Genomic DNA, 15,997 nt, shown 5'->3' with positions numbered 1-15,997 from the left:
CGATTTCTGCACCGTTGCACTGTGGGTAGCAATTCCATAGCTATCCCATAGTTCCCGCAGTCTCCCGCGCCCATTGGGATTGTGGGTTAAGATCCCAGTGCCTGATGGGACAAAAAACATCGTCGCAGGTGGTTCTGGGTACAGCCTCACTTCCTCCCTCCCTCCCTCCCTCCCTGCATGAAAGCAACGGACGGCAGACAACCATTTTCGCGCCTTTTTTCCTGGGTGGGTGAACACTGCAGACTCCATACCACGGCAAGCATGGAGCCCGCTGAGGTCAAGACAGCACTCATGAATATTGTAAACACCTCGCGCGTTCTCGTGGAGTTTATGCTGAGCCAGGACCAGAAAAACGAGGAGAGGAGGCAGCGGCAGCGGCAGCGCAGCGACAAGCATGATGAGGACATGGACACGGACACGGATACAGAATTCAGTGAAACCACAGGCCCCGGTGCTTTGGAGATCATGTTGTTAATGGGGCAGATTCTAAACATGGAACGCCGATTCTGGGCAAGGGAAACAAGCACAGACTGGTGGGACCGCATAGTGTTGCAGGTCTGGGACGATTCCCAGTGGCTGCGGAACTTTCGCATGCGTAAGGGCACTTTCATGGAACTTTGTGACTTGCTGTCCCCTGCCTTGAAACGCCAGAATACCAAGATGAGAGCAGCCCTCACAGTTGAGAAGCGCGTGGCGATAGCCCTGTGGAAGCTTGCAACGCCAGACAGCTACCGGTCAGTCGGGAATCAATTTGGAGTGGGAAAATCTACTGTGGGGGCTGCTGTGATGCAAGTAGCCAAAGCAATCACTCAGGTGCTGCTACGAAAGTTTGTGACTCTGGGAAATGTGCAGGCCATAGTGGATGGCTTTGCTGCAATGGGATTCCCTAACTGTGGTGGGGCGATAGACGGAACCCATATCCCTATCTTGGCACCGGAGCACCAAGCCACCGAGTACATAAACCGCAAGGGGTACTTTTCAATGGTGCTGCAAGCACTTGTGGATCACAAGGGACGTTTCACCAACATCAATGCGGGCTGGGCGGGAAGGGTTCATGACGCTCGCGTCTTCAGGAACACAACTCTGTTTAAAGGGCTGCAGCAAGGGACTTACTTTCCGGACCAGAAAATAACCGTTGGGGATGTTGAAATGCCCATAGTTATTCTTGGGGACCCAGCCTACCCCTTAATGCCATGGCTCATGAAGCCATACACAGGCAGCCTGGACAGGAGTCAGGAGCTGTTTAACTACAGGCTAAGCAAGTGCAGAATGGTGGTAGAATGTGCATTTGGCCGTTTAAAAGGCCGCTGGAGATCATTATTGACTCGCTCTGACCTCAGCCAAAGAAATCTCCCCATTGTTATTTCTGCTTGCTGTGTGCTCCACAATCTCTGTGAAAGTAAGGGGGAGACCTTTATGGCAGGGTGGGAGGCTGAGGCAAATCGCCTGGCTGCTGATTACGCGCAGCCAGACACCAGGGCGATTAGAAGAGCACACCATGAAGCGGTGTGCATCAGAGAAGCTTTAAAAACCAGTTTCATGGCTGGCCAGGCTACAGTGTGAAATATCTGTTTGTTTCTCCTTCATGAAAACCCGCCCCCTTTATTGACTGATTTTCTGTAAGGAACCCACCCTCCCCCTTCCCCCAGCTTTCTTTCAAACCAAATAAAGTCACTATCATTTAAAAATCATTTATTCTTTATTAATAGATTAGAAAAAGAGGGAGGGAACCCGGGTGGTATTTGGGAGGAGGATTACTGGGAAGGAAAAAGCCACAAAGAAAAGGTTAAAAAAATGACAGCCTTTTGCTTGGGCTGTCTACTGGGGTGGAATGGGAAGGTGTACGGAGCCTCCCCCCCCGCATTCTTACACGTCTGGGTGAGGAGGATACGGAACATGGGGAGGGGGGAGGGTGGAACAGGGGCTGAAGCGGCAGTCTGTTTTCCAGCAGCCGTTCCTGAACCTCCACCAGACGCTGGAGCAGCCCCAGCGTTGCTTCCTTCATCCTCTGGTCTTCCTGACGCCACCTCTCATCTCGAGCGTCTCTCCTCTCCTCACGTTGGTCTCTCCTCTCCTCACGTTGGTCCCTCATGTCCTCACGTTGGTCCCTCCTCTCCTCACGTTCACTGACTTCTTTCCTATACTTTGAAACTGTTTCCTTCCACTCATTCAGATGAGCTCTGTCACTCCTGCTGGATTGCATAATTTCAGAAAACATCTCTTCTCGCGTCTTTTTTTTACGACGCCTTATCTGTGATAACCTTCGGGATGGAGGAGGGAGGCTTGAGGAATTTGCAGCTGCTGTAGGGAGGGGAAAAAAGAGAGAATTGTTTTAAAAGCTACATTTTGCAGAACAATGCTTATACTCTTTCACGGTGACCAACACTGTTCACATTACATAGCACATGTGATTTCTGTGCAAGGTCGCATTTTGCCTCTTAATGCTGAGTGCCTGTGGCTTTGCTGCTAGAGATCACAGGTCTGGGCAACAGAATTCTGCTTGCATGCGGCCATGGTAAGCCATTCTCTTACAGCTTCTGCGCCCTACTTTCCCACATACCAAGCATAGCTTGTAGAGTGCTGCAGAAGCCTGGCCAATCTCAGCCAGTTGGGGGGGGGGGGGGGGGGAGTGTGGTGGGGCTTGTCTGGGCAAGTAGAGTGCTGCGGTTTTTCTGTTAACATTCAGCAGCACCAGAAAACAAACTAACCACGGTACCCCTCCCCCCCACCGCGTGGCTGGTATCAGGGAAGATCCCTACAGGCACCAAACTAATCCCCCCCCCCACCGCCGCCCCCCCCCTCGCCATGAATTCTCTGGGATGATCACAGTACCCCTCCCCCCACCGCGTGGCTGGTAACAGGGAAGATCCCTGCTAGCCAAACGCGAAAAACTCAGGGCCAATTTCCCATCTGCGCTTGGCTAACTGCAGGGAAGGATTTATTTTCCGCCACAGGCAAACAGCCCAGTAGGAACGGCCACCTCTGTCCCCTTAATTAAGTTCCCGTATTTCAACCAGGTTACCAGGAGTGATATCACTCTCCTGAGGATTACACAAGAAGATAAAGAACGGATGTTGCTTGAATGCCAGCAAACACCGGGACCATACGCTGCCAGGCTTTGTCAGGCAATGATACCAGATTACTTGCTGCAAGCATGGCGTGGTCAAGTGTCCTACCATGGAGGAGGGAATAAAGATGCACTGCCCAGAAACCTTCTGGCAAGGCTTTCGGAGTACCTCCAGGAGAGCTTCATTGAGATGTCCCTGGAGGATTTCCGCTCCATCCCCAGACACGTTAACAGACTTTTCCAATAGCTACAGACTTTTCCAGTAGCTGAACTGACCGCGAATGCAAAGTCAGGCAAAGTAATCATTAAAAACCGTTTGCTTTTAAAACAAGTTTTATATTTTAAAAGGTAAACTCACCTGAGGTGCCTTCCATGGGGTCAGAGTCTTGGGTACTGGCTTGGGAGGCTTGGGAGGCTTGGGAGGGTACTTCAGTCAGGGTGATAAAAAGATCCTGGCTGTTGGGGAGAATGGAGTGCTGTGTGCTCTCTGCAAGCTCATCCTCCTCCTCCTCCTCCTCCTCTACCCCATCGGCAGAATCCTCAGGCGTCGAGACTATCCCCGACCCAGAATCCACGAACACAGGTGGGTTAGTGGTGGCAGCCCCCCCTAGAATTGCATGCAGCTCGGCGTAGTAGCGGCATGTCCGCGGCTCTGACCCGGAGCGACCGTTTGCCTCCTTTGTTTTCTGATAGGCTTGTCTGAGTTCCTTGACTTTCACGCGGCACTGATCTGAGTCCCTATTGTGGCCTCTCTCCATCATGCCCTTGGAGATTTTTTCAAAAATTTTTGCATTTCGTCTTTTAGAACGAAGTTCTGCAAGCACTGAATCCTCTCCCCATACAGCGATCAGATCCAGTACCTCCCTCACGGTCCATGCTGGTGCTCTTTTTCGATTATCAGCCTGCATGGTTACCTGTGCTGATGAGGTATCTGTGGTCACCTGTGCTCTCCACGCTGTGCAAACAGGAAATGGAATTCAAATGTTCGCGGGGCTTTTCCTGTCTACCTGGCCAGTGCATCCGAGTTTAGATTGCTGTCCAGAGCGGTCACAATGATGCACTGTGGGATAGCTCCCGGAGGCCAATACCATCGAATTGCGGCCACACTAACCCTAATTCGAATTGTTAAAATCGATTTTGGCACTACTCCGCTCGTTGGGGTGGAGTACAGAAATCGATTTAAAGGGCCCTTTACATCGAATTAACTAGCGTCGTTGTGTGGACGGTTACAGGGTTAATTCGAATTAAAGCTGATAAATCCGAATTAAAGTCGTAGTGTAGACCAGGCCTCAGGGTAAATAATAGGGATAACATCCTGGTAGGAGTCTACTGTAGACCACCAGATCAGGAATTGGGGGTGGATGAGACATTTCTAGAACAAATAACAGAAAAATTGAAAACAGAAGATCTAATAGTAATGGGCAACTATACCTACCGACACATCTGTTGGAAAAGTAATATGGCAAAACCACAATTTCCAATAAGTTCTTGGAATTTATTGAGGATGACTTTTTATTACAGAAAGTGGAGGAAGTCATCTGGGAGACAGCCATTTTAGACTTGATTCTGACCAACAGTGTAATGAATCTGGAGGTGGAAGGCAGTTTGGGTGAAAGTGATCATGATGATAGATTTCATGACTCTAGGGAAAGGAAGGAGTGAAATCAGCAGAATAAGGACAATGGACTTAAAAAAAAGCAGACTTTAGCAAAGTCAGAGAACTGGTAAGAAATATCCCATGAGAAGAAAATCTAAGGGATAAAAGACTTCAGGAGAGCTGGCAGTTTCTCAAGACCATATTAAAGGTACAACTGCAAACTACCACAATGCAAAGGAAAGGTGGGAAGAATAAGAGGCCAATAGAGCTCCATCAGGAGCTCTTTTATGATTCGAATCAAAAAGGAATCCTACAAAAAATGGGAACTTGGACAGATTGCTAAGGAGAAGTACACAAGAATAACAAGCACGTAGGAACAAAATCAGAAAGGCTAAGGCACGAAATGAGTTACATCTACCAAAGGACATAAAACGCAACAAAAAGAGGTACTTTAAATACATTAGGTACAAGAGAAAGATGAAGGAAAGTGTAGGTCCTCTACTTAGAGGGGAAGAAGAGCTAATAACAGATGACATCAAGAAAACTGCGGTGTTTGATACCTATTTTGCTTCAGTCTTCACTGAAAAGTTTAATGGTGATCAGATTCTCAACACAATACTAACAACAAAGGGGAAAAAATACAAGCCAAAATAGGGAAAGAACAGGTTAAAGACTATTTAGACAATGTAGATGTAGTCAAGTCAGCAGACCCTGATGAAACTCATCCTAGAGTACTTAAGGAACTAGCTGAAGCAATCTTGGAACCATTAGCAATTATATTTGAGAAGTCCTGGAGGACAAATTAGGACCCAAAGCACTGGAGAGGGGCAAACATAGTACATATATTTAAAAACAGGAAAAAAGAGAACCCAGGGAATTATAGACCAGTCAGCCTGACTTCAATACCTGGAAAGATACTGGAACAAATTATTACACAATCAGTTTGTAAGCACCTGGAGGGTAATAGGGTTATGAGAAATAGTCAGCATGGATTTGTCAAGAACAAATCATGCCAAACCAGCTTAACTTCCTCCTTTCACAGAGTTACTGACCTAGTTTTATAGGGTGGAAGCAGTAGATAGGTACTTGTTTTTAGTAAGGTTTTTGCCACAGTCAAAATGACATTTTCATAAGCAAACTAGGGGAATGTGGTCTAAATGAAATTTCTATAAGATGAGTGCACAACTGGTTGAAAGACAGTACTCAAAGAATATTATAAAGGGTTTGCTGTCAAACTGGGAGAGCATATCTAGTGGAGTTTGGTAGGGTTCAGTCCTGGGACTGGCACTAGCCAATATCTTCATTAATGACTTGGATAATGTAATGAAGTGTATGCCTATAAAGTTTGCAAGTTACAGGATGTAATTGTCCTTCTCAATTCGCCACTGGCAGGGCCTAAGCTGAAGTACTCTGTCCAATTCTGGGTGCCATACTTTAGGAAAGATGTGGACAAATTGGAGAGAGTCCAGAAGAGAGCAACAAAAATGATAAAAGGTATAGAAAACCGAACTTATGAAGAAAGGTTAAAAAAATAAAGCAACAACCTGGGCACATATAGTTTTGGAAAAGAATACTGAGAAGAGAACTGATAACAGTCTTCAAATATGTTAAGGGCTGCTATAAAGAGGATGATGATCAATTGTTCTCCATGCCCATTGAAGATAGGACAAGAAGTAATGGTATTAATCTGTAGCATGGGAGATTTAGGTTAGATATTTAGAAAGTTTTTCCTACTGTAAGGATAGTTAAGTTCTGGAATAGGCTTCCAAGAGAGGTTGTGGAATCTCTAATTCAAGATTATGTTGGACAAAAACCTGTCATGGATGGCCTAGGTTTACTTGGTCCTTCCACAGTGCAAGGGCTTGGATTTGATGACCCTGAGATCTCTTCCAGCCCTATGTTTCTATGATTCTCTCAGATGGTAATTATAAAATGAGTACATATAGTAAAAATTTCCATCCCAGAACAGCTCAATGATGCATTTAATCTAGTACTCTACCTCTGTTAGTGGGCTATACCTAAGCTGTCCACAAAAATATGAAATACACTCATAATTCACCCAATATAGGGCCAGGTTATGCCATCCTTACTTACATTGAGTAGCACCCTACCTCTGAGTCGTCCCATTGCTGCCAATTCTGTAGTGTATATAATACAGGAATAGTGGTTTTGCAGGGGAGATAAAGGGAGGAAGTACCTTTATGACCCCATCTTATCCATTTGTGTTCTGAATCATGAATACTGATCACTATTGTGAGGACTATGTTAGTTAGCGTAAGAGTATGTCAGGAAAGACTCCCATTGAAATCAGTGGGCTTTCAATCAGACTCAGAGCACATGTTGTTCAAATGTAGATATGACTAATTTCTTTTGACTTCTACACAGTTATTTGCTGAAATAATATAAGGCCTGATCCTACACAAATTGAAATCAATGGTAAAACGCCTATTGGCACAGAACCAGGCTTATACTATGGCAATTACGTCCACAGCTTAATTATACCTTATACCAAGCTAATATTCCTCTGTGTCTATTCTAAATGCATTGCTTTTAATTACTAACTTATTAATGATAAGAAGAATTTGCCAGTGCAAATTACCTTCTGTAAATATTAGAAGAGAGAATGATGGATATAAAAAGTGAAAACAGCATAGCTGAGGCAGTATAGTTTATGGGTCATAGTAAGTATATATTGTGGTTATAAAAGTTACGCCAGCAAGCATTATCAGATCATCCAGTTTGGCCCATCTTTCCTCAAATAGTTCAGTGGTTAATCTAATATAGACAGAATGGCATTCCATTTCTCAATATTTTTATTGTGGTCAACATTCTCCAGTTGGTATTTGTTTTTGCAAGCACAGTGATGAAATGTGTTGATAGGCTGCAGTCATAAGAATTCTAAACAGGTGACTAACTGTTAAATTTCAGTGAATCAGGACATTTCCCTCACACTCTACTAACAATAGTTATTTAGGGGATATATCCCTCAAATAGCACTTCCATCAATTTTCTAACATCAGACCAATGGCCTGTAGTTCCAGAAACCCTAAAGCTGCAGAAACCTGTAGTTCCCTAAACCATAGAATCTCCTCTAGACATTTGCTTATGAATTTTGTCTCTTGTTTGGAAAGACTGAAAAAGTAGCTGACCATAATTTTCCTCCACTGCTATTGCTTCCATGGGGGGAAATTGTGTAGTTCATAGGTTCTCATCTAGCTCAATGAAATCAATAAAGAAGCTCCCATTTATTTCCACAGCCTTTGGTACAGGCCTCTAGTATCTACCATTATATATTCCAATCTTCTGGAGAGATTTCCTGGTTCATTTGCTTTTTCCAACTTAACCTCACATTGTCAAAATTGCTCTGCAGCTCTGTAGAAATGCATCAGACTTATTTGCATTTGTATTTTCAAGCAGGGAGCAAGTTATTTTCTTTACTTATAATCATCAAGTGTCCCCTTCTTTCTTATATTATGGGAACAGTTAAAAAGGAGCACCTATTTGGCTTTCTGTATACTATGATCTTCTTCCACATCTTGATCATATCTCCTCTTTTCTTGTCCAAGAGCATTAATTTTTAAGAGATTAGGATTAGTTAGTTTTAGATTGTGCCTATTTTAACTCTATGCACATTACAAACTGTTACATAAAATACATTTTCTAAATAATTAGAAGCTAGCAATACTCATAGATCTTATTGTGGAAGAACAGACATCTTGTTGTAGTCCTACACACCATACAACGCAGCTACCCTCTTCTTTAAACATATGAAATATCTGATGTGCCTCTGATTGTTGTTGTTACTCTTTTCAGGGCCTTTACTATTCCTGTTATGTCCTTTGGAGATGAGCAGTCCAAACAAAATTCATCATTAAAGATGAAAATATAGAACTGATTGATATACTAGTGGTATATACTTTTCCATTTTGTGCTCTCTCTCTCTCTCTCTTTTTTTTAATACCGTCCAATATCTTGTTTGCTTCTTTTCACTGTGAATTGAGTATATGGCTTTCTAACATACCTGGTGTTGTTTCTGGATCTTCTTCCTGAAGTGTTACACATAATTCGGAACCCATCAGTGTATGGGAAGCTTAAACTGTGTATAAATATTTGTGGTTCTTTGTCAAATTTCATGGGCCATCTAAACTGTTGGTTCTTTTGAAGACTCTTGCAATCTATGTTGACTAAATTCAGTGATTTAGTTAGCAAATGTTGGCACCTTGCTAAACACAGGCTTCTAAATCTTTGTGAGTATTCTGAATGCCACTGGTCTCCATACTGAATGCTGGAACCTCTCTATTTTTAAACTCTTTATTTTGAGATTTGGACATATATTTGTACCAGGACGATTTATTCAGTTTTTAATCTATATTGGGATTCAATGACACAGTTACAAAATGTCCGTAACAGCTTCTCCTGAAGGACATTTCTACGCAATCAAAATTCTGGTTTTTAATATCAGTTCAGTTGACTTCAGATGCCTTTCACAATAACACTCTTACTGATGGAGGTTTGGCTTAGCCCTAGAAGCAGAGATAATGCAGGCTCTGAAGGCAGTGTTTGTGGGGGATTTTTAAAGCTAAAATGTGTGACAATCACCTAATTGTTTATTTGAACATTGTAACCATTTCCTCCCACCCTTTAGGCTTGTCAACACAGTCAGTGTACAGCAAGCCAGGGTATAATCTACAGCACTAAGTGGCAGTGTGGATCCTACTATCATGCACTAAGTTCTGTAGTACACGTTGACGCGCTATACTGTGAAACAGCAGTCTATCAAAGTGCACTGTGGGACTCTTAATGTGCAGTAGCTGGGATCTCATGGCCAGTGTGCGGCGAGCTGTTGACCTTTAGATTTACACCTTGGCTTGCCATGCAATAACTGAACATATAGATACTAGTCTTTTCAACCAGGTAGCAGGTTACTGTCTTTACTTAAAATCCTCAAGTGCCCCCTTGTTTTTGTTTGTTCTCTTTTTGCCTTTTATATTGTACATTTTTCATGGCAGGGACAAACTCTTTCCATCTGGCTGTACAGCGCTTAGATCAGAGGGCACCTAATTCTGATCAAGACTTTGGGAGGCTATTGTAAGATTAATGACACCAGTTATGATATCAGCTCATGTCATTTGTGGCTGGTATAAGTCAGTGGATGAATACATGAGAATGCTTTGAAAATGTAGGTCTCTGTTTTAAATGTGAAAGTTCAGCAGTCTGAATGTGTAATCTCGAATGGATTTATGTCCATAACATAATCAGGCTGAGCTTTATACACGTGTGGCCTATGTGAGAGAGGTAGTGAATAATCAATGGAATTTAGAGGTAACAGCATGTTCCTTTATGGATAATTCCTCATTGTTCGTGACACCCATCACTGCAGAGAAAACAAGATATCAATGGACTGTGGAGCAGTCAGTTGTGGAAGTGGCAGGCCCTTTTATTTTCTAAAGATAATAAAAAGTCACAATCCCATAATTAAGAAAGAAGGCTGTATTGGTTAAAAACATCCCTGCTTTGAAGCAGCAGTAAAACAGTGTACTAGGGAACTTTTTGTGCATAGCAACAGGGTCCAGAAGGCCAGTTACTGTGTGGCAGGCTAGTTCGAGGTAGATTTACACCCCAGCTTGCTGTGCACTAACTGTTTATATAAACACGCCGTTAAAAGATACCCAGTCTCTTTGTCACTGATTTTATCCTCCTGAGAAGCTGATCGGCAAGGCCACAAACATCTGTGATCACTTGGCACAGGACAATGCTGGTTTCAGAATAGAACATTAGAAGCAGAAGAAAGGGTAACAATATTGAAAGAGAAAGAATGTAACAGAGGAGAAAAAAAGAGAATAAAAAGGAAATGGAAGAAAAGGTTAAATGAGGCAGGAAATTCTTTCTCTTCATGGCCTCTGATCCAATTTCTGAGAGCGGGAAGCCATCTAAGCAAGTGGTGGCCTTAAGTGACTTTATGGGCTACGTATTCCAAACCTTGAGAATCAAACCCATGCTTCTGAAGTGGCAAGAGATGGACTTGTATTTTTGATGAGCCATGTGAGAGTTTGAATGCATGGCACATTCAGACTAATATGCAGAATGATAATTCTCATTCTTTAAAGTGGCATAGCATGGTTCATGATTAGAGCTGGTTGGACATTTTTTGATTAAACAGTTTTGTCAGAAAATACTGAGTCGATGGAACTAAACTTAAGTGGGAACATATGTCTGTTGAAAGTTTTAACGGGAATCAGACAGAAGTATGCCTGCTTTTGTAGAAGCTCACTGCCCACATTCTCAGGCTCCACGGCTCTTCAGATGCCTAACTTGGTGGACTGCCATGAATCCAGGACTTCCAGCTCCCTGGCAGTCCATGTGGCAGGCTCACTGTGCTGTCCAGCTCCCCAGATGCCCAGCAAGCAAGCAGTCAGGCAGCCAGGAAGCTGGCCTAGAAACATTCTGAAAAAATGTGTTTTGGTTTTTCCAAAATTGATTTTTTCTTTTTTGGTAAATTTTCATTCGGTGAGAAATTTTGCATTTGACTTTTTGTTCTGAATTGGAATTAATTTTTTTCCTCACAAGACTCAAATTCCAGCCATTGCCAAAGCTCTAATGAGAATACCTAGACACATAGATCAAATCTTTAAACAAAGATTTGTGTGTGCAAGAGCTGTTCTGGTCAGGAAGATCACGGGATGAACAAACCCATCTGGATAAATGGCTCAGATTTACAATGATGATAATCAGCTCTGACAATATTTTCATTCTTTAGAAATGAGATGAAGATGTGATTTCAAATGTCATGCTTTAGCTGTATTGTATTAGTGTTATTCACCTATCACTCATCCACAAAATTTGTATTATCTTTATTAATACACATAGTAGGCACAATAATAACTAATCCCCCCTTCTCTCCTTTTCTATTGACAATGCTCTTTCTTAAACTCACAATCTTGGTGCCTTATTTAACTCTTTCCCTCTACACATCCAGGATGTCAGTACATTTTTGTCTCCTGTTCTCTTTAGAAAAAACAACGAGGAGTCCTTTTGGCACCTTAGAGACTTAGTCTGTAAGGTGCCACAAGGACTCCTCGTTGTTTTTGCTGATACAGACTAACACGGCTACCACTCTGAAACATGTTCTCTTTAGAGAGAGTTTCTTGCGGGGAATCTGAGGACTGGGATTATGACTATGACCTGTGCATAGGCAGGAGGCCTTTTTTGACTCCTCCACCTTTAACCTTAATTACCATTATGTACCCTGCCGACAACCAGTGGCAACCTATCCCACAATCTATCCAACATTGAATGAGATCAAGCCATTTATGAATAGCTTCAGATCTAATTTAATCTTTCATTTATCTTTTTCTAAGGTGATATAGAAATGGATATCCAAGTTGGAAGAGGGTGGCCATTACTATAATTGAGCTCAGTTTTAGTTTCTTGGCAGCTATGCTTGACGATTTCTAGGAATTTAATGAAATTTACATAAAACAAATTACCAAGAATATTAATTAATTGAGCAACATCCCTTGTGTTTTCCTGGAACAGAAGCATATAATGAACATCAAGGAGATAATCTTCAGCTGGTGTAAATGAGTGCTGTGTTGCAATCAATAGAGATTTACACCAGTTCAGGATCTGTCTCCCCTGTCCCCAATGTTTCTCATAAATAAAAACATCCGTAGCATAATTAAAGCCAACTCCAATTTAAAATTGAAATGGAGAAGATGAAATGCCATTGGAATCTCTGCCTAATATACTTAAGGAACTAAGTTTATTAGTTCAGTTTCTCTTAAAAGATAAGGTACCAGAGAAAAAAAAGTACATAAGAATATCCATAATGGGTCAGACCAAAGATCCATCCAGCCCAGTATCCTGCCTACCGACAGTTACCAATGCCAGGTGTCCCAGAGGGAGTGAACCTAACAGGTAATGATCAAGTGATCTCTCTCCACCCTCTGACAAACAGAGGCTAGGGACACCATTCCTTACCCATCCTGGCTAATAGCCACTAATGGACTTAATCTCTATGCATTTATCTAGTTCTCTTTTAATCCCTAATATAGTCCTAGCCTTCACAACCTCCTCAAGCAAGGAGTTCCACTGGTTGACTGTGCGCTGTGTGAAGAAGAACTTCCTTTTATTTGTTTTAAACCTGCTGCACATTAATTTCATTTGGTGACCCCTAGTTCTTATATTATGTGAACAAGTAAATAACTTTTCTTTATTCACTTTCTCCACACCACTCATGATTTTATATACCTCTATCATATCCCCCCTTAGTCTCCTCTTTTCCAAGCTGAAAAGTCCTAGCCTCTTTAATCTCTTCTCATATGGGATCTGTTCCAAATCCCTAATCATTTTAGTTGCCCTTCTCTGAACCTTTTCTAATACCAGTATATCTTTTTTGAGATGAGGAGACCACATCTGTACACAGTATTCAAGATGTGGCGTACCATGGATTTATAGAAGGGCAATAAGATATTCTGCGTCTTATTCTCTACCCCTTTTTTAATGATTCCTAACATCTTGTTTGCTTTTTTGACTGCCGCTGCACACTGCATGGACGTCTTCAGAGAACTATCCACGATGACTCCAAGATCTCTTTCCTGATTGATTTTAGATAATTAGCCCCCATCATATTGAATGCATAGTTGGGGTTTTTTTCCAATGCACATTACTTTACATTTATCCACATTAAATTTCATTTGCCATTTTGTTGCCCAATCAGTTAGTTTTGTGAGATCTTTTTGAAGTTCTTCACAGTATGCTTTGGACTTAACTATCTTGAGCAGTTTAGTATCATCTGCAAACTTTGCCACCTCACTGTTTACCCCTTTCTCCAGATCATTTATGAATAAGTTGAATAGGATTGGTCCTAGGACTGACCCTTGGGGAACACCACTAGTTACCCCTCTCCATTCTGAAAATTTACCATTTATTCCTACCCTTTGTTCCCTCTCTTTTAACCAGTTCTCAATCCATGAATGAATCTTCCCTCTTATCCCATGACAACTTAATTTACGTAAGAGCCTTTGGTGAGGGACCTTGTCAAAGGCTTTCTGGAAATCTAAGTACACTATGTCCACTGGATCCCCCTTGTCCACATGTTTGTTGACCCCTTCAAAGAACTCTAATAGATTGGTAAGACATGATTTCCTTTACAGAAATCATGTTGACTTTTGCCCAACAATTTATTTTCTTCTATGTGTCTGGCAATTTTATTCTTTACTATTGTTTCAACTAATTTGCCCAGTACTGATGTTAGACTTACTGGTCTGTAATGGCCGGGATCACCTCTAGAGCCCTTTTTAAATATTGGCGTTACATTAGCTATCTTCCAGTCATTCCAGTCAACCAGAAGCTGATTTAAAGGACCGGTTACAAACCATAGTTAATAGTTCCACAATTTCACATTTGAGTTCTTTCAGAACTCTTGGGTGAATGCCATCTGGTCCCAGTGACTTGTTACTGTTAAGTTTATCAATTAATTCCAAAACCACCTCTCATGACACTTCAATCTATGACAATTCTCAGATTTGTCACCTACAAAGGACGGCTCAGGTTTGGGAATCTCCCTAACATCCTCAGCCATGAAGATTGAAACAAAGAATTCATTTAGTTTCTCTGCAATGACTTTGTCGTCTTTAAGTGCTCCTTTTGTATCTCGATTGTCCAGGGGCCCCACTGGTTGATTAGCAGGCTTCCTGCTTCTTATGTACTTAAAAAACATTTTGTTATTACCTTTTGAGTTTTTGGCTAGCAGTTCTTCAAACTCCTTTTTGGCTTTTCTTATTACATTTTTACACTTAATTTGGCAGTGTTTATGCTCCTTTCTATATACCTCACTAGGATTTGACTTCCACTTTTTAAAAGATGCCTTTTTATCTCTCACTGCTTCTTTTACATGGTTGTTAAGCCACAGTGGCTCTTTTTTAGTTCTTTTACTGTGTTTTTTACATTTGGGGTATACATTTAAGTTGGGCCTCTATTATGGTATCTTTGAAAAGTGTCCATGCAGCTTGCAGGGATTTCACTCTAGTCACTGTACCTTTTAATTTCTGTTTAACTAACCTCCTCATATTTGCATAATTCCCCTTTCTGAAATTAAATGCCACAGTGTTGGGCTGTTGAGGTGTTCTTCCCACCACAGGAATGTTAAATGTTATTATATTATGGTCATTATTTCCAAGCGGTCCTGTTATAGTTACCTCTTGGACCAGATCCTGTGCTCCACTCAGGACTAAATCGAGAATTGTCTCTTCCCTTATGGGTTCCTAAAACTCACAACTCAACAACCTGAGATGGTATCACTTCCTTTATTCCCCAAAAACTGAAAAAAACAAAACAACATCAATTCTAGTTCATCCCCTAAAGACAATTTGCACCTCCCTGCATTTCCTTCCATTCCAACTTCCAGCTTCCTTTGTTTTTGTTTTATATTATGAAACTTCACTGTAGCTATATTGTGGTGCGGTTTTGTATATCAAAATATCAAGGGGACCAACTGTTCTGCATTCACATATTGTAGTTTTAAAAGGAAATGAAATGTGTAGCTGAGGATAAACAAAATGATTCTACCACCCATACACTGTGTAGTATCTCCTCACATAGTCGTAGTGAAACCAGGTAAAGGCGTCAGAATTTGGATTACAGTGATCTGAGTATTTGTTATTCTTAAAGAGGCAGAGAATTGAAATGAGTGGAGCTCACTGATGTACACGGCATTTTGAAGATAGAGGATAAAAGCTGATTTCCCGTAGCTTGGAAAAGTACTGTTCTGTAGCTTGGAAAACTGAGTGTTTGGAAGGGAAAATACAACTGGGTTAGAACTACTAACTCACGGTGAAGTTTAGCATGTGTAAAAGCAGCAGAATACTACCTTATTCCAGGACTTGTCCCAGTGGAGTCAGTGGACCACTAACAGAATTAAGGTGCTGCTAAATATGAGTAAGGATGTCAGAATCTGACCCTTAACTGGAGAGATACCATAATATGAATCCTGGTTTCCTTCATAACTAAAATGCATTATGCTTTCATTTAAAATAATTTCTCAAAGGCCCTCATGTATTGCAATTTAAGCCTACAATGAATTGTTATGAAGAAACTCTTATGTGTTCTTTGCTTTGATTCAAAGGATTAAAAATAGAAATCTTTCTGAAGTGATTTTATGTGACCGTCAGCTGCTGAACTTTAATGATGAAAGCATAAGACTGATGTAATTTGGTGTAATATAGGGGCAGATTCTGTAATTATGGAGTAGCTCTACTGGATTCATTGTGGACTTACACCAGGGTAAGTGAGATCAGAATCTGGCCTACTGTCTAGTGTTCAGAGTAGAGGCC

The 15,997-nt window shown here is 41.7% G+C and overlaps 1 protein-coding gene and 2 long non-coding RNA genes across 3 annotated transcripts in view; 2 read left to right on the top strand and 1 right to left on the bottom strand.

Annotated features, from left to right (window-relative positions):
* The window catches only part of LOC122174231 (uncharacterized), a 923,450-nt gene that overhangs the window by 386,817 nt on the left and 520,636 nt on the right, over positions 1-15,997 (top strand). The window lies entirely within an intron of this gene.
* Positions 1-15,997, top strand: part of LOC135983919 (uncharacterized) — an 81,760-nt gene that overhangs the window by 16,954 nt on the left and 48,809 nt on the right. The window lies entirely within an intron of this gene.
* Positions 4-4,359, bottom strand: LOC135977206 (myb/SANT-like DNA-binding domain-containing protein 2). The gene is made up of 2 exons (XM_065576585.1): positions 3,426-4,359; positions 4-2,301 (listed from the first exon to the last, which is right to left on the bottom strand). The coding sequence occupies exons 1-2, from the start codon at positions 3,973-3,975 to the stop codon at positions 1,787-1,789; spliced, it is 1,065 nt and encodes a 354-aa protein (XP_065432657.1). The 5' UTR covers positions 3,976-4,359; the 3' UTR covers positions 4-1,786.

Source organism: Chrysemys picta, chromosome 1 (genome assembly GCF_011386835.1).
Source record: "Chrysemys picta bellii isolate R12L10 chromosome 1, ASM1138683v2, whole genome shotgun sequence".
Taxonomy (NCBI): Eukaryota; Metazoa; Chordata; order Testudines; family Emydidae; genus Chrysemys; species Chrysemys picta.
The sequence above is the reverse complement of the archived record's forward strand: the minus strand, read 5'-3'. Positions and strand labels throughout refer to the sequence as shown.